Source organism: Artemia franciscana, chromosome 7 (genome assembly GCF_032884065.1).
Source record: "Artemia franciscana chromosome 7, ASM3288406v1, whole genome shotgun sequence".
Lineage (NCBI taxonomy): Eukaryota > Metazoa > Arthropoda > Branchiopoda > Anostraca > Artemiidae > Artemia > Artemia franciscana.
The window spans coordinates 7549229-7575803 of record NC_088869.1 but is presented as its reverse complement, the minus strand read 5'-3'; the positions used below and the strand labels follow the sequence as shown (position 1 = coordinate 7575803).

At 35.2% G+C, this 26575-nt stretch overlaps 1 protein-coding gene across 1 annotated transcript in view; it reads left to right on the top strand.

Moving 5' to 3' along the window:
• The window catches only part of LOC136028791 (DNA topoisomerase 3-alpha-like), a 61771-nt gene that overhangs the window by 9177 nt on the left and 26019 nt on the right, over window positions 1-26575 (top strand). Inside the window, exons 3-8 of the mRNA XM_065706695.1 lie at window positions 3245-3544; window positions 5804-6164; window positions 12851-13068; window positions 16835-17039; window positions 19615-19798; window positions 21943-22288. Of these exons, the coding sequence (XP_065562767.1) occupies window positions 3245-3544; window positions 5804-6164; window positions 12851-13068; window positions 16835-17039; window positions 19615-19798; window positions 21943-22288 (1614 nt within the window). The remainder of the gene's footprint in view (window positions 1-3244; window positions 3545-5803; window positions 6165-12850; window positions 13069-16834; window positions 17040-19614; window positions 19799-21942; window positions 22289-26575) is intronic.

Here is a 26575-nt window from a genome sequence, read left to right as displayed (position 1 = left end):
AATCTCGTCTTAATAGTTGTTTTTTCTTTCTTTTCTTTTTTGTCTTCTTTATTTTTTATCTTTTGCTTTTTCCCTTTTTGATTCCGTGTATAATGTATATTAGCATTGTGAGTTGTATATTTGGTCTTAGTGATTATTTTAACTTTCTTTTCTTTTTTCTTTTTTCCCTTGTTTGCTCTTCCCTTTTTAATTCCATGTGTTATACTTGTTTTGGCTGCATATTGCCATCATGAGTGACCAATTTCGTCTTAATATTTATTTGCTTTTCTTTTCTGTTGTTGCCTTTTCCTTTTTTATTTCATACCTTTTCCCTTTTTTATTCCATGTGTAATACTTGTTTTGGTTGTATATTAGCGCGATGAGTCGCCAATTTTATCTTAATGATTATTTGCATTTCTTTTCTTTTTTGCTTTTGCTTTTGTTTGCCTTTTCCCTTTTTTATTCCATGTTTTATACTTGATTTGGTTGTATATTAGTATCATGATTGGCCAATTTGGTCTTAATGATTTCTTTTGCCCTTTTCCTTTTCCTTTCTTTCCTATTACCTTTTTTATTCCTTGTGTTTACTTGTTTTGGTTTTATAATGCCATTATGAGTGACCAGTTGCGTCTTAGTAGTTATTTTGTATTCCTTTCCTTTTGCCTTTTCTTTTTTCATTTCGTTTGTAATACTTGTTTTCGTTGTACATTAGGATCGTGAATGGTCAATTTGATATTCATAAATTATCGAAAATTCTGCAGAACCCAGCCTCTTGAAATCCAAAAACAAAAACATTAGTTTCCCAATCTAGTCATCCTAATGACATAATTTTAAAAATAAGTTTTGAGCTTCATTTATTTATTAATAATGATTTATGATAGTCTGACGCTTGGAAGATTATTTGACTTTATCTTTGCTCGTCCTTGGCTTAATGGACCTCATTACTTTTCTTTGAAAACTTGTCTTGCGAAAAAGTTTTTAAAATTAATATTCATGAAAAGTCTATTGTAAATCTATTGACAATATATTGGAGTCTTTTTGATGTCTAAAAAAAACAGTTGTATTGGGAGAATCAAAACTTTCATGAATTAGTTCAGAGCTTAAATTATGTCCTTTATTTCCTATTCTTTCCTTTTATGTAGGAAAGTTTTACTGCTGATGATGGACGCTGTATATGTGTCCGAAATATTCAGTTACAATTTTATATTTGTTTCACTGTCGATTAAAAGGTTTCATCCCTATTTTGAACTGTTATACTTTCCTATTACCTTTTTTATTCCGTATGTTTTGCTTTCTTTGGTTTCATGGTGCCATTATGAGTGGCAAATTTCGTCTTAATAGTTATTTTGCCTTCCTTTTTCTTTTGAATTTTCTAATGATTTAGTTTTAAAATTAAGTATTTTCAACCATCATTTATTTCACTGTGAAAAAACTCAGCGTATTTTTTTTTTTTTTTTCATACAACAATAATAACTTTCTTCTAGTAAGGGTTATGGACTTCCTAGTAACAACAATTTTTCATTCTTCTGATTTCACTGTACTTGATGCAGTATACTTACAATGGAGCCGTTTTGCCGTGATGACAACACGCCGTGTTGCCATGATGACAACAATTTTTCGTTCTTCTGATTTTACTGTACTTGATGAAGTATACTTAAAATGGAGCCGTTTTTCCGTGATGACAACACGCCGTGATGACAACAATTTTTCATTCTTCTGATTTCACTGTACTTGATGCAGTATACTTACAATGGAGCCATTTTGCCGTGATGACAACACGCCGTGTTGCCATGATGACAACAATTTTTCGTTCTTCTGATTTCACTGTACTTGATGAAGTATACTTAAAATGGAGCCGTTTTTCCGTGATGACAACACGCCGTGATGACAACAATTTTTCATTCTTCTGATTTCACTGTACTTGATGCAGTATACTTACAATGGAACCGTTTTGCCGTGATGACAACACGCCGTGATGACAACAATTTTTCATTCTTCTGATTTCACTGTACTTGATGCAGTATACTTACAATGGAGCCGTTTTTCCGTGATTACAACACGCCGTGTTGCCGTGATGACAACACGCCGTGATGACAACAATTTTTCATTCTTCTGATTTCACTGTACTTGATGCAGTATACTTACAATGGAGCCGTTTTGCCGTGATGACAACACGCCGTGTTGCCGTGATAACAACAATTTTCCGTTCTTCTGATTTCACTGTACTTGATGCAGTATACTTACAATGGAGCCGTTTTTCCGTGATGACAACACGCCGTGATGACAACAATTTTTCATTCTTCTGATTTCACTGTACTTGATGCAGTATACTTACAATGGAGCCGTTTTTCCGTGATTACAACACGCCGTGTTGCCGTGATGACAACACGCCGTGATGACAACAATTTTTCGTTCTTCTGATTTCACTGTACTTGATGCAGTATACTTACAATGGAACCGTTTTGCCGTGATGAGAACACGCCGTTTTGCCGTCATGACAACAATTTTTCATTCTTCTGATTTCATTGTACTTGATGCAGTATACTTACAATGGAGCCGTTTTGCCTGAAACTCTGAAATAGGATGCATCTCTGACTGTCTCCTTCTTCTGCTATGGCTTATACTTAATGCTCCTCCTTCCTTCACGTTACTCTTCATGCTCCTCCTTCCTAAAGATGAGTATTACACTGAGACTGCTTGCTGCAGTTCATATATTGTTACAGTTCTCTGAATCCTAGGCACTAGACAATCAAGTTGAATATTTCCAGTTCAATATTCATTGTGAGGGTTGTGTTATCCAGCATTTTTACTGAAAATGATAGTTCGTAGGATTTGAGGCAATTTTATGTTGTATTTTTTAGAGCATATTATTAAGTGTAGTTATTGGTTTAAGGAATACCTCTTCTTCTTCTTTGGGTAGTTGGTTGACTGACACCAAATGTATATTCTTTTATATCTTTTGTCATCTGCAGCAATATTTTAATTGTTCAAAACGTGATAAATTAACCTAAATATTAAATTATTTATGCTTTGTGTGAATGCTAGGAGATGAAAAAAAATATTTATATGTAAAATACTTGGAGAATAATAAATACTGGAAAATACTATGGAAAATACTTGTTTATGGACTGTCGCTGGTTTTTGAATAAAGTCTCCCCTACCGAGCTACAATGGTTATTTATGGTTACAAGGGAGTTTTGGAGCTATATGAGGTTACAACCAGTTCAGGATTCTAAAATAAATTTCATTTCTCACTTTTTTTTAGGTGTACAGAGCAAGATTCTCTGAGATAACGCATCGTTCGTTAATAAATGCTTGTCAAAATCTTGGCCCTATCGACAAGCGAGTAAGTGACGCCGTAGACGTCCGATCCGAATTGGATTTAAGGATTGGTGCTGCATTTACACGTTTTCAGACATTGAGGTTAAAACGGGTGTTCCCGTCCGTAATCACGGACGGAAAGATAATCAGCTATGGAAGTTGCCAGTTTCCAACATTGGGTTTCGTTGTCGAGAGGTTTAAATCAATTGAAAGCTTCATTCCTGAGGCGTTCTGGAAGATTCGAGTAATTATATATTTAATTTTTAAATTTAATGTTCATTCTTTCTTTTCGTCTGTAATCTCGGACGGAAAGATAATTAGCTATGGAAGTTTCCAACAATAGATTTTTGTTATCGAGAGGTTCCAATCAATTGAAAGCTTTAATCCTGAGGCTTTCTGGAGGATTCGAGTAATTATATGTTTAATTGGTAATTTTTAACAATTAATAAAAAAAAAGTTTTTTTAAACTGAAAGTAAGGTTAAACATTAAAACTTAAAACGAACAGAAATTATTCCCTGTATGAAATGGCTGTTGCTTTTCAATGCCCCGCTCTTTACGCTAAATTTTTTTACTGTTTTATCAAGTAGAATTGAGAGAAAGAGTCAAACTTTAGCGTAAAGAGCGGGGTGTTGAGGAGGGAACAGCCCCTTTCATACGAAGCAATGACTGTACTTTTTAAGTTTTAATGTTGCTCCTTACTTTCAGTTAAAAAACTTGTTTTTTTTTATTTAATCTCAATTATTTTTTAATTTAAATCAATTGAAAGCTTTATACCTGAGGCTTTCTGGAAGATTCGAATAATTATATATTCAATTGATAAATTTTCAGCCATTAGTTAAAAAAATTATCTCAACTAATCTTTTGGTGCCCAGTCATTCTTTCTGTCATATCTGAAATATATATGCTACTGTTATTTCAATCCTTCAATTGTGTATCATATTATCTTCAACCACTGACAAATGATATGTGATACAGATTTTCAGAATCTATATCTGATAATATTACATTTTAGTGTTCATTGAATCAAGAAAAGCAAGGTAAATCAAAAGTTGATGTATTTAAACGTTAATTTAAGCAAATGGAATACCGCGTTCCCTAAACAAATAAATAAATCAAATACATAATAAGATGCAGGGAGAAGGAGCCCCTCCCCCCACCGTTGAATTCCTAAAGTTTCCCGTATTTGTGGCACTTCTTATTTAAATTATAGATCAAGTTTGTTTTTTTATTTTTTCTTTCTTTTTCTCCTGAAAAAAAATCCCACGTACATCCTAACCCTTATTACTTTAGATTTTCTTAAAAATTAAGAGAAATATGCTTGAGTACAGTATAAAACAGCATCTTACTGTGTTAAAAACCTAAATGCTTCCAGTGAGCCTTTAACAAAAGCATAGCTTTTTTTCTTTTTTTTTCTTTCGTAAAAAAAGTGTTTTATTAAATAAACAAATGAACAAAAAACCCAAAGTTTATGAAGTTGTATAGGTGAACATCACCCTTTACAAAACCCTACTTAACTCACTCACTACCAGCCATCCTTACACCCTCCCCCCTAATATATTTATATATATATATTATATATATATATATATATATATATATATATATATATATATATATATATACTAAAATAACTAAATATGTAATAAATATTCAAATTAGCCATAGATATTCAGAGTTTTGTTCTCCTGTGTGAATTCATATCTATATGTTTCTGTTGATCAGTCAGTTGGTTTTTGGACTTTAATCAAGATTGATTGCAGTCTATTGGACTGCCCAATTATGAATTCTTTTTTTTTCGGCTATCTGACAGTCTATTACTTTAAAATCTTAATGAACCAGATATACGTGCAAGACTGTGATTTAGGGTTGCTCAGGCTCATGAAATAGAGCAATTATAGATAATTGAAGGATAATTTCATTCAAACCTCCGAAAAAGTTTTGTTTCGTTCACACTTCCTTTCAAGATGCTCAGATTATCTACAGAGCGCACATAATTTCACAAAAGTGGTAAATTCACATCTAACTCTGTGCCCTCCCATAGCCTTTGCTCAGTTTCTTCAGGCAAACATCAACGAAGTCGACCGATATTTATAGAATTAGCCTAACGCAGACCTACTTAAATCCTCCTGATTTCTTACCTGGTAGAACTGCTTACCCCCCCCCCCTACCTTAAACGGAGCAATATACAGTACAGGGATAGAGGTGTCTCAGTTTATCATTAAAAGCATAGATGCCGCTAAAGAGAAAACTGCTAGATAGAGTAATACATGTATATATATTACCTGAGGGATTGATTTTTTGAGGGACTGAGTTGGATTTTCAGCAGATAAAGTCCCCCCACCGCCCTCCATAGTATTTAATGTTTTTATTTATATTTCTTGCTCTTTTCTTAAAAGTGGATTTTAGTTGGATTTTCAGCAGATGAAGTTTCCACAACCCCCCCCCCCCCCTGCCCTCCATACTATTTAATGTTTTTATTTTTATTTTTTGCTTTTTTTTAAGGTGATCCATGAAATTGATGAGTCAGAGCGGGCAGAATTTATTTGGACTCGCAATAGACTGTTTAATGAACTAGCTTGTCAAGTCATTCATGATCATTGCGTAGATGCTGGAACTGCAATTGTTACCAAAATAGAAACAAAACCGAAATCTAAATGGCGACCCCTCCCGCTTGATACTGTTGAAATGGAGAAATTAGGATCCAGGAAGTTGAGGTTAAACGCAAAAGAAGTCATGAAAATTGCTGAGAAGTTGTATGTACAAGGTTATATCAGCTATCCAAGAACAGAAACCAACATTTTCCCAAAAGAATTGGACTTGACGCCATTGATTCAGTGTCAGACAAGCGATTCAAGATGGGGAGGTATATTTTTTAAGCCTTGCATTGCTACCTTTTTTTTTTCTTCTTTTTTTTAGAAATTTGTTATTTACTATACATTTGATATTGTATAAACAAAATACTGGTTCATCCGAGTGGAATATGGATATTCCCGTTCAAATTTCCGTGGTAATGGGCGTATCTAAAGACATTTGTTTAACTTGTGTGTATCTGCGTTTTAAACATCAAATTAATCAATTAATTAATTAGTTCTAATTAATTAATTGAAACATTTTAAACATCAAATTAATGCGTTTTAAACATCATTTTCGCACGGATTCTTACCGGCGCTATTAATTACACCTATTTTTCTACTATTTTCTATGTTACACGGTTATTTCATTAAATGTATTATTTTTCTTCTTCATTCCACTCCAGCCAATCCGGACTAGTCCCAGTTAAAGATAGAAATGGGGCCACAATTAGTGATAAGGAAAAAGTTAAAGAAAGATGGGTGGAACATTTTGAGAATATACTAAATCGAGATACAGTTGCAGGAAAAGATATAGATGAAAATGAAACAGTTTGTGATACCTTGGATGTGAAGGAAGATTTGTTTAGTGAGGAAGAATTAGCGACGGTACTAAAAGGATTAAAAAATAATAAGGCTCTAGGTGCTGATAGTATGATTAATGAGTTTCTTAAATATGGTGGCTCTGAGGTTAGGAATAAGCTACTGAAGATTATGAACATGATTTTTGAAAAAGAGGAAGTACCCAATGATTTTATGAAAACCCTAATTAAACCACTGTATAAGAAAGGTGACAAGAGTGAGTGTCGTAATTATCGAGGCATTAGTCTGGTCTTTGTAGGTAGCAAATTACTGAGTAATATGATACTTTTTAGACTGAGAGATGCTGTAGACAAAGTTTTAAGGGAAGAACAATGCGGTTTTAGAAAAGGTAGAGGATGTGTCAACCAAGTTTTCACTCTTAGGTTAATAATTGAGAAGTCCCTTCGTTGCCAAACACCTTTGGTCCTCAGTTTTATCGATTATGAGCAAGCTTTCGATTCTATTGATAGAAGAGCGTTAACAAAGGTCTTATCGTTATATGGTTACCAGAAAAATACATTAAAGTGATTTGTGCTATGTACGAGAATAATACTGCTGCGGTTAAGGTAGGAAATGAGGTTAGCAACTGGTTTTGTATTAAATCAGGAGTTAAGCAGGGTTGTGTTCTATCCCCCTTTATATGGATCATTTTGATGGACTCCGTCTTATGGAGCACAGGAAAGGCAATTGGAGACCACGAAATCAAATGGGGAGGGAAAACGTTCCTGGACTTAGATTATGAATGAAGTTTTAGAAGCAAAATGAATGAAGTTTTAGAGGTTTTGCGAATTCAGGGTGCTAAAATAGGCTTGAAAATTAATGTTAAGAAGACTAAGTTACTAAGGCTAGGAATAAGTGAATATGAACAGGTGACATTAGGTAACGAAAAGATTGATCAGGTTGGGAGCTTCAGTTACCTTGGTAGTATTATTAGTAAAGATGGTGGGAGCAGTGAAGATGTTAAAAGTAGAATAGCTAAGGCTCAGGGTGTTTTTTCACAGTTAAAAAAAGTTTGGAAGAATAGAAAGATAAGTCTGCAAACCAAGATAAGAATATTGGAAGCTACAGTGATGACAGTGGTCAAATATGGTTCTGAAGCATGGGCGCTCCGAAAAGCAGATGAAAATTTCGCCTTTTTATGTGAGCTGAAAGGATAATTTGGATTAACCCTGGTTGGGGTGTAATTTTATTGAAAGATAGAACCCACCTTGGTTGAATTCAAAGCCATTGAGGTTGATCTCCCTGGGTCTGGAATAGGAACTTAACTAGGGATAAGTTATCTTGGATAGAGATTGAGACAATGATATAGTTATCAACTAATCATTTGGATAAAGTGATTAGATTAAATTACCCATTAGAAATAGTTTTTAAAAGTTCTGTTTATACCAAATCAAAACAGATAAAAACGATTTTTTATATCCTCTAAAAACATCTATATGAGTTATTACTGAATGTTGTCTATATCGTATTGAAGCACATATAACTTTATAGTGCATTCAAACGTTTGCCTTCTTCTTCTTTGAATTCTTCTTTATCTTTCTTTATCTTCTTCTTCTTCCTCTTTATCTTCTTTTATCTTCTATTTATTCTTTATCTTCTTCTTCTTCCTCTTTTTTTGTCTAATTTTTGAACTTCTTCTTCTGGCTATTTCAAATTATGGAGTTTTTAGGACAGTATCAGGTTTTCGTCAGTGTGCACCTACAAAGGATAACTACACCTTCTTAAGCTGTTTTGGTCCCGTGTGTTTTCAGCTTATTTTTGGCTGATTTTCACCTATGTTCTCTTTTTTTAAGTTTGGCTTTCGCTACTACCAATAACTGCATAACTGCATCCGCAGTTTCTTCATTAAAGATTTCATTAAAAAAGACAACTTTCAAGTCTTTTTTTAAATAAAGATCGAATTTATATTTTTCCTAAGTTTTAAGATATATACGGTTGTGCAACTTTCTGCCTAACCAGTTCAAATAATCAGATTTCATTGCCGCTGTCCTTGGTACTTGAAGGAAGACGGAAAAATGTGCAAGATTTAAAGGACAAAAGGTTTTTGAATCGAAAGTTTTCCCATAAACAGGGAGGGTCTGAACAGATTGGGATGGAGCTGTGTTGGTTTCAGGTGGTTTGGTGATGCAGGGATTTTTTAGTAGTACTAGTGGTAGTAACGGATTTCTCGTAATTTGGTAAGTTTCCATAGCAAATTGAGCGACAACTGTAAATTTTGTTTCTGAAAGGGAAGACTATGTTACTTTAAAAAAGTGCGTTTCCTAAGTATTTTTTAAGCTACGACTATCTAAATTGTAAGTAATTTCCAAAGACCTTAGGATAGTAACTACTACTAATAACTCATTACAGCCCCACAATGTTTGAGGCCAATGCTGCTGTGCCCGTTCCTTTTCCACCCTGACCTGTTCAAAGCCTTAGTATTTATCCTCTCCCATGAAGGTTCAATTTTCTTCGAGTCCTTTCTTAGGATCTCCTTCCTATCCCCACCTCATTCGAGGACAACCTGCTTTTTGTTTTGCCTCAAGTGAGTGGGCAAAAACCACGATTTTTGGCAATCTATCAGCTTTCAGCCGCAAAAGGTGACCTGGTCATGTGTTTGTACGGTTAGTCAAATGAATACCACAGTCCTTAGACAATTCCTCTGGAAAGCAAGGCATTTCCAGCCTATTCCCAGCCTATGCCTATTGTCATGCAATAGGCATATCTTCCTCAGCCTATTGAAGCGCTGACGTTTCAAAGCTATACTTGACCTCTGTTATTACCATGGCTTCCAGTATTCTAATCTTAGTTCGAAGGCCTATCCTCTTTTTCTTCTAAACTTTGCTCGACTGTGGCAGACATGAAATAGCGCATGTTTAAGCTGTCTCAGCGTATTTTTTCTTTGTTGCCAGAACAAATTATAGTTGAATACCAATAAAGTCAATAATTTATTTTTTTGCCTACGGGAAATGTACATAAGCTGGGAGCTCTTGAATTTAATTTTACCGATATTTTAGCCTAGCAGCTTAAAGGCTGGGTATTTGCTTATTTTTGTATTTATTTATTGTTACTTAGTTGTTGCTCTTTTTTTCTTTTTTACCTCTTACAAGTTTGGCCTCTGGAGTTTTGGGTTTACATACCAATATTTTTTTTTCTTCAGTAACATTTATAACTACTCCAATGGTTTGTCAAGTTATTTCTATGAAAATCTTTTTTCCCAAAATTAAACTCTAAGCGAATTTTTCTTAAGTCTAGACATATCTAGATCGTTTTTTTTCCCACCTGAAAATGTCATTTTGCCGATTTAAAAAAAAAAGTTGTAATGCTTTTGTCGAGAAAAAATTTAAATATAAATAAATAAATATACACGTGTATAATTATTATATGTATCATAAGATGACAATAATTATTATTCACTCAATAAGATAAGATGAATGAGTGACAAATTGTTCATAGGTATACTTCAAAATGTAGCATGTGCCTTGTTGGCTGGACTGACACTATTTACTTGAATTCATTCTTCTAGGGATTTTAATGAATACCAAGCGATTTCAAATTTTCGCCAAGAAAATTGCCAGCTGAGTTCAATACAGTCTTACGAATAAGCCTTGAAATTCTTTCTTGGCAACAGCTGATTAGTGCTGACAGCTGATTAGTGGCGTTGATTTACGGAAATGGTGGGGGGAGGGGGCAAAAATGTTTTTTTTGTAATCCAGGGGGGACAATTTTTTCAATTCCGTCTGAAAATACCAAAAAACGTCATTTTTCAACAAAAATACGAAAAAATAACAAATAAAATGAGATACTTAAACAGATAGCCTACCTACTCCACTAACCCACATTCATATATTCTATTCTCTATAAAATTTCGCAAATATGTCATGGGAAGTATCTTAAATCCTCCTGAAATACCTTTTCCTAGCTACTGACGGCGATATTCTTTATTTCCCTTTGACAAAGTTAGTTTTCACTTCCCGAGTGATTTTCCGTTGAATCAGTCTTTTTAAACAATGTATTAATGTCGAGCACTCTTGAAAAAATGAGGAAGCGAAAAAGCGGGATTTTTTTTACCCAAACCAAGGAAACAGTGGCGTTGAGTCACATAAATGGGGGGGGGCAGAATCCAGGGGGTTGGATAATTTTTTCAATTATGTCTAAAAATGCCAACAAAACGCCATTTTTCAACAAAAATACAAAAAAAATAATAAGGAAAACGAGTGAACATACACAAAACGTAGGCAAATAATAAGGATTAATTAAAAAAAAACATGGATTAATTAAAAAAAAAGTTAACTAAATTTTCATTAAAAAATAATAAGGAAAACGAGCGAACATGCACAAAACATAGGCAAATATAAGCATTAATTAAAATAAAAGCATGCATTAATAAAAAAATAATTATATTATTATTAAAAAATAATAAGGAAAACGAGCGAACATACACAAAACATAGGCAAATATATTAATTAAGGATAGCATGGATTAATTAAAAAAATTTAATTAAATTATTATTAAAAAATAATAAGGAAAACGAGCAAACATGCACAAAACATAGAAAACGCCTGTACATATAAGAAAAAGGGAGAAACAATTGGGATTTATTGTTAATTTTTCGGCAATGTACGGGAATTTTTTTTTTTTTTTTTTTTAATCTGGAGGTAAAGCGCTGAACGGTAACAGTTACGTTGGAGGATCTTTCCATGGGGGAAGGGACATTGCTGTAAAAGGGCGCTGGGTTTCCCATCGTTATTTAAAAAACGATCAGAAATTAATTAAAAAAACAAGTTTTTCAACTGAAAGTAAGGATCAACATTAAAAGGAAAGTAAGGAGCAATTATTAGGTGTATGAGGGGGTTTGCCCCCTAGTGAGTACCGCGGTCTTTAGTACTAGCATAAGAGCTATTTATTCTAACTAAACAGCCTTTGTGATTAAGGGGTCATTCTTAAGGAATCGAAACAAAGTTTTAACTTTAGCGCAAAGAGCGAGGTATTGACTAGGGGGCGAACCGTCTAATATACGTAATAAAAATATACGAATATAGAAGTTCGTTACGTAAGTTAATTCGTAAGTTACGTATATTTATTGCTAATAAAAATATTCTTAAACAAATTAAAAGTCCTAGAATCCTTTTTAAGTAACCAAAAAATTGGAGGGTAAATAGGCCCTCTCCTCCGTCCCTTTTTCTCAAAATTGTCCGATCAAAATTTCGAGAAAGCAGTGAATAAGGCGAGTGGAATCTGAGTTGGTAGGAGAGTGTTTTGGAATTTCTTTTTCATGCGGGAATTTGTTTTTGCGTTTTTTTTTTTTTTTTTTTAAATAGAGCCACGACGTCACTCTCCTACTCTCAAGCATTACTAGCCTACCTGTTTTTTGACTAAGAGAGTACGGAATTTACCTTCTTTGAAAATTATTCACAGGGTTCTTTTTGAATGGGTTCGATTTTGTCTGATTCTTCTCGAGAGATGCCAGGGTGCCAAACCGGCCAAACATATTCAAGATGAGGGCGTACATAGAAAGTATAAATCCTTAAAAAATGAGAAGGGGATAGGCCAAATTTATTTAAGACCTTAAGGATAGGAATAGACGCATTAGCCTTGTAAATAGCGTTTTTAAAATGGATATCCCACTTTAAATTAAAAGAAATTGTTGCACCCAGTAATTTGAACGAATACACAGGAATTTCAGGAGGGATAGATGTAGAAAAGGGGGCAAGGATCTAAGGAAAAATATTGCCGCTAGCATGGATTTGGAAGGGTTTACTCTCATGTCCAAGTCCAAGGCCTCATGTGCAGTGTCGTTGAGGATCCTCGTAGGGCTGCTCATTTAATATCTATCGGTGCTCATTAAATTGTTCAATAAATTTCTCACTGGTTTAAATGAGCGTTTGGCTATCGACAGATCTGTATCTGTCAGAAAATTCTTTGGTGAGGCTGTTAACCATAGCTGGAAAAATAAAGGAACCTAGGAGAGTACCTTGGGGACAAGGAGGGGTTGAAAAAAATGATTTTTATCTTTGACTACTTGTGCTGCTTAAATTGAGTGCTAAAAATTATCTTATTTTTTTTTGTCTTTTGTATATAAACATGAAAAGAATATTTTCCAATTGGTCTTTAATATATAATTTATGTTTTGTTTCAGCATTTGCTTCCAACATTCTGAATTCTGGCCCGACTCCAAGACAGGGTAAAAAATCTGACCAGGCTCATCCTCCAATTCATCCCACAAAATATGCCAACTCCCTTCAAGGTAATGAAGCGAAGTTATACGAGTTTATAGTCCGCCATTTCCTTGCCTGTTGTTCAAAAGATGCCCAGGGTCTGGAAACCAAAGTCGATATTAAGATTGGCGATGAACAGGTATTTCCTTCTGAGTTTGCTGTCATTGCGCTAAGTATAATTTTTCTTCTATTATTAGTCGTTGTTGTCACTTTAAAATTGTAATTGATTTTTCTGTCATCAGTAAAAGTGTCACATTTTTCTTTACCTCTTTTTTTTTTTTTTAGTATCATTGGCGTATGAAAGAAAATTACTTAAATTTTGAAGTTGGTTGGTTTAATCACCCGACATTCAGTCACCCATTCTGGTTGACCCTCCTCCTAGTGCCCTAGGATGACTTTAGTTTCAATGTTCTTATGCTCTCCAATGATTAATAAATTGAGCATCTCTAGATGTCAGTGAGTACAAACGCATTGACCTTTCATCGAGTTAGGCATCCGGTACTGGTTGAGGCCCCCCCCATCCTATAATAACAATAATTTCAAGTTTCTTAAACTCTCCAGAATGTCGGTGACTTAAATTCTAAATTTGGCTTATGTCAGCTGACCAGATTGCTTTGCAGCTTTTGGAGCCATCACTTTCTTTGGATTCTGTACAGTCGTAAGGATGGTTTCGTCAACGTTTCACATAGCATGGGCTTCAAGTTTCTCTTTTTCTAACACAGCCGAGTAGTTGTCGAAAAACTCATTGACTGAATTGCGCTTGGTCAATATTAAAATTGATTGTCCTGGGGTGTTTCCGAAAATTCAGGAACAGTAAGATACAGAGTAATAAATGACGGTACTGGGGCCACATGGTGTGTATGGGTGATATCAGGCTGCCCCACGATTTCTGGAACTGGGTTTATAAGGGTATTAAAAGACGCGGACAAGAACAAGCGACGTTGAGTGAACAGCTGAGACACTTGTTTTTCAACATATTCTTTTTGCGTTAAGGAATTAATGTTTATGAAAATTATCAACCCTTTTTTCTAAACAAAATAAAATTCCAGGGCGAGACTGCAGAAGTGGGAAATGTTTGGGATGCTGTCTGTCAACAAGTGTCATAATTGTCCGTTAAAGCAAAATTTAAATGGAAAAATAAACGCCCTTCCCCTACTTTGTCCCCTCCTGGAATAACTGTGGCCTAAAAATATTCCTATTTGTATCCTCTTTTCCCGGGGAAAATTCCCTGACCCCTGGTACTTTGAGTTTCAATTCAACGGCTTTCTCGCCTATTGTTTGAAAGATGCTATGATCTTGAAGCCAAATCTTACGTTAAAATTACTAATGAACAAGTACTTACTTTAGATTTTTCTGTCATTGTTTTTCTTTCGGTGCAAAAAGCTACAAAAATCATTCTGATTTTGCTGCTATTGCAAACAGTATTATTGTTTTCTTCTCTCATTGGTCAAGTGTTTTGTTTGTTATAATTTTAAAAAGTGTCATTGATTTTTCTGTCATCAGTCAGTGTCGTTGTTTTATTTCCCCTTGCGAAAAGTTTCATTGTCTTTAGGTCATTAATGTATGACACAAGATTGTTTCATTGTCGAACTAACACAAAGTCTCCTTTTAGAAAGTGTCATAATTTTATATGGAAACCTTTTTTTTTTGTCTGTCATCGCACTAAGTGTCGTTAAAAAATCTGTGTGATTTTATATTAAATCGTTTTGTCTGCTAAGGTAAAATGAGCGAACCTGCACATAATGGCTAGGCCGACCCCTCCCCTGAGTGGTAGCCTTCAAAGGTCTCCCCATCTGGAGAAGTGGCACATTTTTTGTAATTTTACCCTCTTCCCTTGGAGTAAATTCCCCGACTCATGACCCCCGAGTTTATAGACCATTATTTTCTTGCTGTTCAAAGGATGCCTAGGGCTTGGAAACAGAAATTAGTATTAACATCGCTGATGATAAGGTAGCTTATAAGTTCAGGAAGTTCAATTTTAATGCAGGGGAAGAAATCAGATGAAACTGTGAGGGTCCCATAGCCTTGTGGTAAACGCTCCAATAATATTCCCTAAATTCCCTAAATATATAAGTGATTACGAGATGATAGGATGTGCAATATCTTCATGCTTATCTAGATTGGGGAGGAGGAGCTGATTTAGGCACTACATTTAACACAATTTACTTCTTTATTTCTTCTTACTTCATTTAGTGACTTGGTGAAGCTTACGAGCCAAAGCACTTAATGATATAGCAGGGCATGCTTTAACAGCTGCTAAATCTGTCATGGCCTTGCATTTGTTTTTTTAGAGAAAATCTGTAGCAAAACGAAAGACGGAAACAATTCAGTGGTGGAAAGATCAGACATAAGGGAATCCTCCCGAAAGGGTCTTTTTCAAAGGAGAACAGTTGATACGTGAAAGGTGGCTGGGTGGCTTTGACGAGTCTGGATAACTCCTAATTTCTGCAAGGCGTGAAGTACTGCCTGTCTTATCAAACTTTATCTATACGATTAGGGTCGGATTTAAATCATTGTTGCCCCTAGGCCCAAAGAAATTTTTTTGGGGAGACTCAGATAGTGATGGGCCCATAGCTCCTAGGCCCAAAGCAATTTTTTCGGGGAGACACAGATATTGATGGGGAAATTCCCATAAATTTGGGGATAAGGGAAGCCCTTAGCAGAAGGCAACTGATGAGTGATGAGCCAAAAGTAATGCAAGAGAGAGGTGGTACCAACCCCTCAGCTGCCATTCTTGGTAGACATCTGACAGTTTATAGGCGGGTACGGAATTCCTGTGTTATTTTAAAATGTGGATAGGCAGCGCATCAGCAAAATGTACCTGGCACTTTGACGATAGATCCCATCACTCCAATTTTTGTTAAGAAAAAAATTGCTCAGTGTTTTTTTTTTGCGCCCCTAGGCCCGGGCCTATGCGTAAATCCTGGCCTGTATACTACTTTCGTTTTAAATGGGCCGAGTGGATAGCAAGCAAATTGGTCATTTTGCAGTTTTATCAAAGTACTTGTAATCAAGTGTTTAAACACTCTTAAAATATTAGCTGTTATGGAAATCAGGCAATATGAATGAAATACATGTTGTTGAAGAGGTGGTGCAGGGAATCAGAAAGGCTTCTTTCATGCTGCCAAACCTGTACCTCTTGGTCCCCTCAAATATTTCCTATCCATCAATATATATACCTATCTATATCCACAATATCAGTATTTTTGTCAATATCTATCGCCACCTCAATATCTGTACCTAATCTATTATTCCATACTTCCCCCACTCTACTATCTTACAAAACCTCCTTACCTGATATGGCCTTAAACTTGAAAACTCATCTGTAATAGCTTTTAAATAAGCTGATTTAAGTAATTGCGCTCGCAGCATCTTCACAATACGTTCCCACAACCGAGGCCTAAGATGTGTCTGCTAAATAATTCAAAAAAATTGTTAAATTATTTAATTAATTATTTATTATAAATTATTTATTATAAATTAAATATAAATTATTTAATTGATTAATTATTAAATTAAAAAAATATATATAAGGATTGGGGATAGTGTAGTTAACATTGTTCTACATCGAAATACTTTTTTCTATGGATGCAAATAAAATGTATCGCTGAGCACTCGGAGTTTTTTTGCACATAGTTCAATTGTATAAAAAAAATTCAAAATATTTTCCTAAACTTCATCAATTTACGGGATGCTTCAGTGCAAAGTGCCCGAGAAGAGACGAAATTTGTTGAAACGGATGTTTAAACTGCCGATTTTAAAACCATAAAATAAGGGGAAGAGGTTTTGTACAAATGCTGAATTCCAGGGAAAACATCATGCATTATACTCTTTCCATAATAAACTAATTTATTTTGATTTCAGGAAAGTCTATTCTCAGATATAATCAGATGTTGTCTTTGCAGTTTGTTGCTACTGGACTTATGATTACTGCCAGAAATTATTTAGAAGTATATCCTTACGATAGGTGGTCGGACAAAAGTCTACCGATCTACACAGAAGGTCAAGTTTTTACGCCAACGAGGATTGACCTGGATGAGAGTGCAACAACTGCCCCGCCTTTACTTACTGAAGCTGATTTGATTGGTCTTATGGAAAAACATGGTATTGGTATGTTAGCCAATTGGATTACATCATTATACTAGATTATCATATTATGTTAATTTAAAAAAAAATTCTATGTTTATATTTTAATATTTATATTGTTTATACTATTTGTATTGTCTCATATATATTTATATCTATACTATTATATATTTTCAATTATATCAAAATGTTATATTAAAACAAACATTAAAAAAATAGAAAATATTGGCCTAAAATGCACTGTTATGTATTTCAGTAACCTCCATCCCCCACAACAGATGTTATAGACTTCCAACACCCGAAATTTTAGCCGAAATTTTAGAAAATCACCATGAATCAACACCTATTTTCGTATTGTTTTTATTTGTATGTGTATTGGGGTTGTAAGCCCAAACAAGCTTTGCTTCGGTCCATTTGCTTGTTTTGTTTTGTTTATTTGTACGAATAAACCCATGTTTCTTTCTCTCTCTCTCTCAAAAATTGGATTGTATCATTATACTAGATTATCATATTATGTTAATTTAAAAATAATGTCATATTTATATTATATATTTTTAATTATATCAAAATGTTATGTTATACAAACATTAAAAAAATAGAAAATATTGGCCTAAAATGCACTGTTATGTATTTCAGTAACTCCATCCCCTACAATAGATGTTATAGACTTCCAACACCCGAAATTTTAGCCAAAATTTTAGAAAAACACCATGAATAAACACCAATTTTCGTATTGTTTTTATTTGTATGTGTATTGGGGTAGTAAGCCCAAACAAGCTTTGCTTCGGGCCATTTGCTTGTTTTGTTTTGTTTATTTATATGAATAAACCCATCTTTCTCTCTCTCTCAAAAATTGGATTATATTATTATACTAGATTATCATATTATGTTAATTTAAAAATAATGTCATATTTATATTACAATATTTATATTGCTTATATTGCTTATACTATTTTTCTTGTCTCATACATATTTATATGTATATTATTATATATTTTTAATTATATCAAGATGTTATATTATACAAACATTAAAAAATAGAAAATATTGGCCTAAAATGCACTGTTATGTATTTCAGTAACCTCCATCCCTCACAACAGATGTTAAAGTCTTCCAATGCCCGAAATTTTTGCTAGAGATAGGGAGAACTCCCTATCCAAGGTGTTTGTATTTGAAGAATGAGAACTGATGTTTTTTAATAATAGCGTATACAGGCGTGTCACTTATATTGAAGAAGGACAAAACTGATAGAATCTCAATGGCTTGATATCTTATGGAATCATGCGTGTATGTGGCGATTTCTATTCGAGGAGTAAATACGGAAACCGGTCAATAAATAGCAAATTATTTGAAAACAGTACAGTAGCCGTAATCGACGTAACAGCCTTTACTTAGTAAAGAAAGAAATGCCTCCATTTCTGGCCCCTTTACATGGAAGGGTGAAATTTTGAGGCAGCTATTTGGTTCGGCAAAGGTTTTATAAATACGGCTCTGGGTTGACATGGCCCGGTTTATGTAAACTACTCGTTCTTTGCAGTAAAGTTTTAAAAAAGACGGCTATGTTAGGTCTTAGTATGTTTGAGTATGTTCTTAGTATGTTAGTATGTTTATAAATACGGCTCTGGGTTGACATGGCCCGGTTTATGTAAACTACTCGTTCTTTGCAGTAAAGTTTTAAAAAAGACGGCTATGTTAGGTCTTAGTATGTTTGATCTCAGCTTGGAACTCATAGGGATCGTTTCTTAGGTCAATATTTTCCAGACTTATTCAAGGGCTTACTCCTGAAACAACATGTGCACCTGAGCAGATCAAAAAACATTCTGTACACCCAAGTTTTCAAAATAAGTTATCAGCATGATCTTGGGAACAGCTCAGGTGGTTCAATCGAAACTTTCAGGGACTATTCAGGGGAGGGTAAGAGGACTTAAACTATCGATTTTGAGGAAGAAAGGGTAAGTCTACAAAAATTTCGTCGTTGATATGCCTTAAGGTTCTTTGGCTATGAGCCCCCGCGCAACTTCTTTTATGTTGAACTAGCAAGGTAAGTCGCAAGACACTGTGTGTACACAGTGTCTTGGGGGACATTAAGGTAGCATATTTGCAATATCTCGGCAACAGCTTTGAAGATTGAGTTGAAACTTTCAGGGGACATCAATAGGAGAATAAGAGGACTTACCTTATTGTTTTGATGGAAAGAATAGGGGGCTGCAAAAATTTGTCCGTGATTTGCCTTTAGGTTTCTAGGCTATGAGCCCCTGCGCAGCTTTTATTCACGGTGAAGTAGCGACGTAAATCGGAAAACACTAGGTGATTTAATGCTATTAAAATATATGTGCAATATCTTGGAAAAAGATTCGAAGATCGAGCTAAAATCTTCAAGGATACTTCAATTATTGTGTTGCTGGAAGGAGAAGAGAGGATACAGGTTTCTTGTCTTTGATCCGCCTTAATGTTTTTGCTCAAAAAACCACTACGATTCTCCAAGCAATGACGCGGTGAAAATGACGCGGTGAAAATGACGCGGTTGCGTCATTTTTACCAATGTAAATTGGTAATCTATTATTATTTTATATTTATTGTATTATTTTGTCTCTACAAGGTACTGATGCGACTCATGCAGAACACATAGAGACAATAAAGAGTCGTGACTATGTTGGCGTTCAGACAGATGGCAGATTTGTCCCTTGTCCCCTTGGTATTGGTTTAGTAGAAGGATACGATGCTATGGGATTCGCCATGTCCAAGCCACATTTGAGGGCGGAACTAGAGGCAGATTTGAAAAGGTAAGTCAAGTAATCTAAATGATGGATTTATTAGAAGATCATGATGGTAGATAAGATAAGGTAGATATTCCCAAAAGACAATCACAAGCTCAAATATACATGAACTCGTTTCTTGTGTCAAGTCTAAAAAAAGATAAATGTTCAAAAGTAGTTAAAAAAGAAATCTATCAAAAAAAAGAAAAGTTAAAAAAGAAAAGTAGTTAAAGATATATTAAACGATCATTAAATAATTAAAAGAAACTAGCAAATTATAGCATTCGTGATAAAAAATTAATGAATACAGGGATCGGCCGCTGTCACTGAAATCACTACGCCACTTTTTTTAGAGCGTGTCACTATTTTGGTGAATTTATTACTAAAGTCACTAGCTTTTGTTCGTGTTTTGAGTTGCTTTTTTTTTCAGTAACTTAGAGAACTAATGGAAAGTGAGACAGTCAAGTTCCTAGAAGAGCTAAGTTTTTATTTTGATAAATAATTCTCCTATAGCTGCACATAGGCCTCCATGCACTGAGCATCCACCCAAACTGGCTGCTGAGAAGGTGCACATTTTGGTAGAGATTCTTCAGTTATGTTCCAGTATTTGCCTCTCTTTTTATGTTAGAGTGTTAGCTGTGGAGAATACAAATTAAAACCCATAAGCGTTGGGGACATCAAACGCAAGAAGGAATAAGCGGTTTTCATTGGCTTTATCAGTTATCAGTAGAAACAACCACTTTTTTGTGATGAAATTTAAAATGAAAAAAAAATTTTATCCCTTAGTTGCCTGTCGCTATTATAAACTATCGCCCGTGAGCCTATGGAGCATATTTAACATGGTAAATTTAACAGCGGTAAACTGACATATGGAAAACCATATAAAGGGAAACTCTCTATTAGTTACTAGCGGGGCTGTATCCATAAATTTCGATCAGGGGGAGGAGTACCAATCCTCCCATGCAACGACTTTGAGTAAGATTTGAGCATTTTTAGACTGATTTGTAAGCCATAAAAAAATTCTGGAGTTGGGGGGAGGGTCAATCCTGGTACTCCCCTTCCCCTGGATAAGGCCCTGATTGGTATTGTTTAGACTTATTCATGAAAAAATCGCATTTCGACTGGTTAACGATGTTCATGCAATTAATCTGGTATCGAAAGGCCAGTTTGCCTTTTTGCTTTCAGTAAAGCACTGGAAAATTTGGAAATTATGGAAAATCTGTTTTCAAGACTGCAAATTACTGTTAGTCAGAATTGTATAAAATCTTTCATTCCTGAATCAGTCAGTTTAATATTTTTTCCCCGGAGAATTCTTTTTTTTTTACTGCGTTTTTTAATTGGTGGGCACTATAAAAAAAATGGTGATGATTGCCCTTTCAGCTCCAAAAGCCCGTACTGGTGGTGCTGATCCGCGACTCTCTGTCCTCAGCCTGGAAGTTCAATGGGTGGCTGGGGGCAACTTCTTTATCGTAACCTCTTCCTGTTGCCCTCCCGGATTTCTCCAGGTACACGTTTTGAGCTGTGTCAGATCTATCTAAGTTTACAGGTTAATGCCACTAACCCCCGTACTAGAACAAATGACCGATGATACCATGGTTCGAGTCCCCACCCCAAAAGGGTGCAGAATTACGGGACCTGGGTGGAGGTTTGCTGTCTTCTACATTGCCGCAATCATAATTACTTGTTTGCGTTAATTTGTTAGTTCGTGAAATGGCTTTTTAAAGTCATCCTAACACTTATTTCTTATTTGTTTGTTGTTTTTTTTGTTGTTGTTTTTTTCGGTCACTGTGAGTGATGAAGAAGACAATTTTTTTGAAAAACTAGTTTGATAGGAAAAACGATCTGGACGCAAAGAGCAAGAAGGGTTTGTGAAGGGTAGTGATAGTGACAGTCCACTTTACTGCAAAATATGTAAAAAAAAACAAAAACAAAAAACACTCAGCTGCCAAGAAAGATTTCAAGCTCTTCTTCAACATGCAGTTGTAAAGGAACAGAAGATGAACACGCCTACTGTGCTAAATCCAAGTCATATTTTTAAAAGAATTAAAGTTTTTCTATAGTATTAGCCAAAAACACATTTTGTATTTATGAATATAAATCCTCCCCTCCCCCCTCTCATTGTGACTTCGAGGGGTGATTCTATTGTAGACATAACTTATCCTCTGTTGCAGGATTTGTGATGGAACTAAAGACCCATCAATTGTATTAAGAGAGCAAGTTGCTAAATACAAAGAAGTGTTTATTAAAGCTGTTGAACAAGTCGACAAAATTGACGACGCCATCTCGTTATACCTGCAACAGCCAAAAGTTGCCGTTCAGCCATCTGCAATGGCTCTGCCGTCGGCTCTACCAAAAGTCCAAAAATGTCCAAATTGTCAAGGGGATCTGACCTTGAAGCGTAAGAGAGACGCGAGTGGATATTATGTAGGTTGTAATAATTATCCCACCTGTAAAGCTGCTATTTGGCTCCCGTCTAGGGTTAATGAAGTTGAAGTGGATTCAGAAAAGTGTCAAACGGTAAGAACTTGTTTAAATTATTTCAAGAAGGGGGCAGTAGACCTGAGCTTTTCTTGTTTATCTCTAAAGCTGTTTGTTGTCCCCCCACTCCCACTCTGTGTTCCGAAAAGTGTTAAATTGCAAGAACTTTTTCGGATTCATATAGAAGGAACGGTTTATTTATGGTTGTAATAAGAATGGAGCAAACTGGAGGAAAATCATGCATGAATAGGCTGAGCGCGGTAGACTTCCAAATACACAAGACACGGCAAATGCAGTTGTACTTGCGGTATGCCATCACTTAATCGTTGGTGTACTGAATCTGTTTAGGCTTTTATAAAAACTTAGGCTTTTGTCAAACCTACTTTCCTATGACACATACAAAAACCTGCATAGTTCACCCTTACCACGACTGGGATTAGGTTAAGCCTAATTGCTTTCTGGTCGATGTTTGCTTTGAAATTATTCTTAAGCATTATTCTAAAATTAATTATTAATTAATAAATTAATTAGTAATAAAGAAATTAATTAGTAACAAATTAACTATGATTAATTAATAATAATAAATTGATTATTCTTAAGTAAATGTATTCTTGAGGGAGAAGTTTAATAGTTAAATTTTTACAAAAACCTGCATATTACCAGGACTCCAGCGTAACGCGAAGCCACTCACTTACGCTGTAGTCTTGAAGAACTGTCCCAACCTGTCTTCGCCAGAATAGAGGAAGTAATTTGTAGATTGTCTATATCCGTCTGCTTCGAAAGATATTGAAGAGCAGAAATGATAAAAAATGAAAACTGTTGTGCGAAGCAGAAAGGCTGCCAATTTAATCGCTGCAAGTGTGAAACAGTCCCAGCAAAATATAATAAAACAAACGTACCAGCAAACGTACTGACATTTAACGTCAGTTTCTTTCCTAAAACGTCTTCACTACGTCAGTGAAGTTTCCAGCTTTCATTGCTCATGACACACATTCTTAAATGCTCTTTAGTAGTTAGTGTGGTAGATCTAGGGCATTTAAAGTTGTTTTTGAACGGCTACTTAATTTGCAGACATTTATTAGTGAATCTGTCAAAACAGGCTACGAAAGACGCTTGAAAGGCTTGCTTTCGTAGCCCATTTTCATGCCAAAAAAGTGTTTCAATTGCCAAGAAGTTGGCACAAAGAAGCAGAGTGCAAAAATGTGACCTCGTGTTCAAGATGTGGTTCTTCCGAGCACATCTCATCCCGTGAGAAGCCGTGCTATAAGTTACAGCGGTTATAGTCACACCAGTTACGGCGTAAAGTGTCCGTCCAATCTAGATAGTGAAAAAAAAAGAATTCGTAATGCACTTACCAGGGCTCTCTACTTATCAGTGCCAAGATGTGAGATTTGTTTCATGCAACATAAATGGTAATTTCTTGAATAAAATATCAGTATTGCAAGGTATGCTGCTGAATAGTGATTTAATGCGTATTCAGGAACAGTTCTTTCCATGTCCTACTCTTAATTTATTGAATATGAGTAGAGACTTTCGTGCTTTTTCCGTTCCCGCAAAGCCTGTTCATTCCCTAGGTCGTCCGTCTGGAGGTCTGGCAACTTTAGTTTCAGCGAGTATTCGATCAAGTTTGTATTGTTCTAGTAATACTTTTCTAGCAGTAAGGGTAGAGGTTGCGTTGTGATAAATTTGTATTTGCCCACTAATTATAAAAATGATGAATCGAAACGATTATTTGCTCAAGCCTGTGAGAAATTACATGCATGTATTAGACAAGTTCAAAAACCTAATATCCCATGTGTTGTTGCTGGGGACTTTAATTGTGATATTAATTTTTCTGAATAAGCCGTATCACTTTGTGCTTCTATTATCCCTGGTATTTTTTCTGATAAGCTTATTGTGCAGCCAATAATTGAAAATTTTACGTATTTTCACAATTCATCTTATACATCAAATCTAGACCATGGGAACACTTTGATTGATTTTCAAATTTCTGTGTTTACCGTAATATCTAATTACCAATTATCGGACCACCTCCCCATAGTAGCGTCTTGTAAACTAGATTTAACATATACACTAATACCAAGATACGCCCAAGCTTTAGTGATTTTCAAAGATTGACTGGAATAAGATTCCTTTGCTCCTATATCAAGAAGTTCTTGATTCTGTTTTGAAGCAAAAAAAAAATCCATCCCTTTCCACCTTCTTCAGAAATCTTGCCCTATTGACAAAAGTGAGAAAAAGCTGCTCTTGATTTTTACTGTGCTGAGATTCGCCACGCTCTAAGATGTGCCGGAAAAGCAGCGGTTCAAACTACGCAGCGGTTCAAACTACGAAAAACACGCATCGGTATTCAAGTCCCCGATTGGTCAAAAAACACAAGACTCTCTGAAGCGAGCTCTCGGTCGAAGCTTTGGTCTTCTGTTTGGTAAGATAGTGATCGTCCTAGGTTGGGGTTTTAAATGATATTTGGCTTTATACAAAAAAGATTTTCGTAAGTGAGCTAGCTTGTCACCATCCAGGAATTGTCGATTCGTATTCGCTTAGAGTTTCTAGTTCGTCCAATTCTATATGGAAATCTCTTGCTCCCCCAAACACCACATCCTCGAATACTCCCAAAGTTTCTGATATCCCCCTATTTGAGTGGAAAACACTTTTTTTGAATGAATTCGCCTCACCAGATCAAAATTTAGAGTATAAATATGAATTTGAACTTGATGAATTTCTATCTGTTTACCCGGAGTCTAACTATGTTGTTACAATGCAAGCCTTAATAACAGCAGTCTCCAAGTTCAAACGGAAAGCTTCGTTTGGTGGAGATAATATTAGTTCATTTCTTGTTATTCATAGAACCCCCTTGCTCATGTCACACCTAGGATTGCTCATGCAGATAATTTTTTTATACTTTTACATTACCGTCGTCTTTTTGCATTGGTGATCTCACTCCTATCCCCAAGAAAGGCAAATCTAACATTCAGTGTTCGACCTTTAGGCCTATAACAATCTTTACTGCATTCTTTAACCTGTTTGAGCTGCTTTTTGTAGATCAAAGGAGGAATGTAGCGTTCCACCATACCATTTTGTTTTTCAGAATAAAATAGGGTGCGTTGATGCCCTTAGTGTTGTAGTTTATGTCCTAAAAGAGGCTGAACTGGCCCAGGAAAGTCTCGTTCTACCAGCACACGATGTTAGGCGTGTATTTGATTCATTGGTACACGGAGCCATGCTCCTTCATACGGCAAAAAGGGGAGTTCACCCCTCTATTATTCATACCTTGAAAATTTTATATTCGCGGCTTAAAGTACGCATTAAAATTACAAATCTTTTTAACTTGCTAGTTTCCAATTCATCTAACCTAAGACTTCTCCACGAAATACATTTTTTTGTCCCAGTAGCCCGCCGAATGATCTTAATAGTTTTGTTTCTGTTTATAAAGATATGCGTCAAGGTGCTATCACTTCGCCTACTCTTTTTAACAACGGCTTCCTAAATGCTCAGTCAAAATGCTTATCCTCATGCATTGAGGCAGCAACAAGCGTGACTCTTGTATGTTATGCGGAGGATGTTAACTTGATATTAACTGATATTAACTTTTAACTTTATTTAATGATATTAACTTTATTTAATCTTTAAATAATCTAAACGGTAAAAACTCTGTTTTTTAATTCGATTTAACGCCAATTTTTGTCCAATGTGGTTTTTATTTTACCGAGCGATCGTATTTAACTAATTGTATTGGAAAATAGTTTTGAAATTTATTCGGCTTTCTGTTTTAAGTAATTTTTTATTTTTGAAATGCGCATATATTAGATGAATTTTAAACGTAAATTCTATTTATGAATATTTTATTGCCAAATATACCACATTTTGTTTATTTTATTTATTTATTCATGGTAGAACAGAAAAACCTAGCTTTGCCAAGCATAATAATCAATCAAAATGCTTATCCTCATGCATTGAGGTTGCAACAAACCTGACACATGTCTGTTATGCGGATGATGTCACTAATCTTAGTCGTTCATTACAGCGTATTGAAGAATACTTCTGCATACTTGAGAGTGAATATTCCAAAATGGGGCTGGAATTTAATTCTGAAAAATCCGAGGATTTTTTATTTAATTGGGTTCGCGTCTCACACTGTCAGTCCAACTGGGACATTCTTTAGGAAAGCCAGTTGGAAAACTTTTTATCTAGGTCTACCAATTGGCCTATCCCAAAAGCAAACCCCTTTGCTGCTGACTTCCCACCTTGAAAAAAATTGGGTGCGTCTTATGCTTCAGATATCCGAAATAAAAAACGTCTGAACCGAATAATCCTCGCTGAACTGTA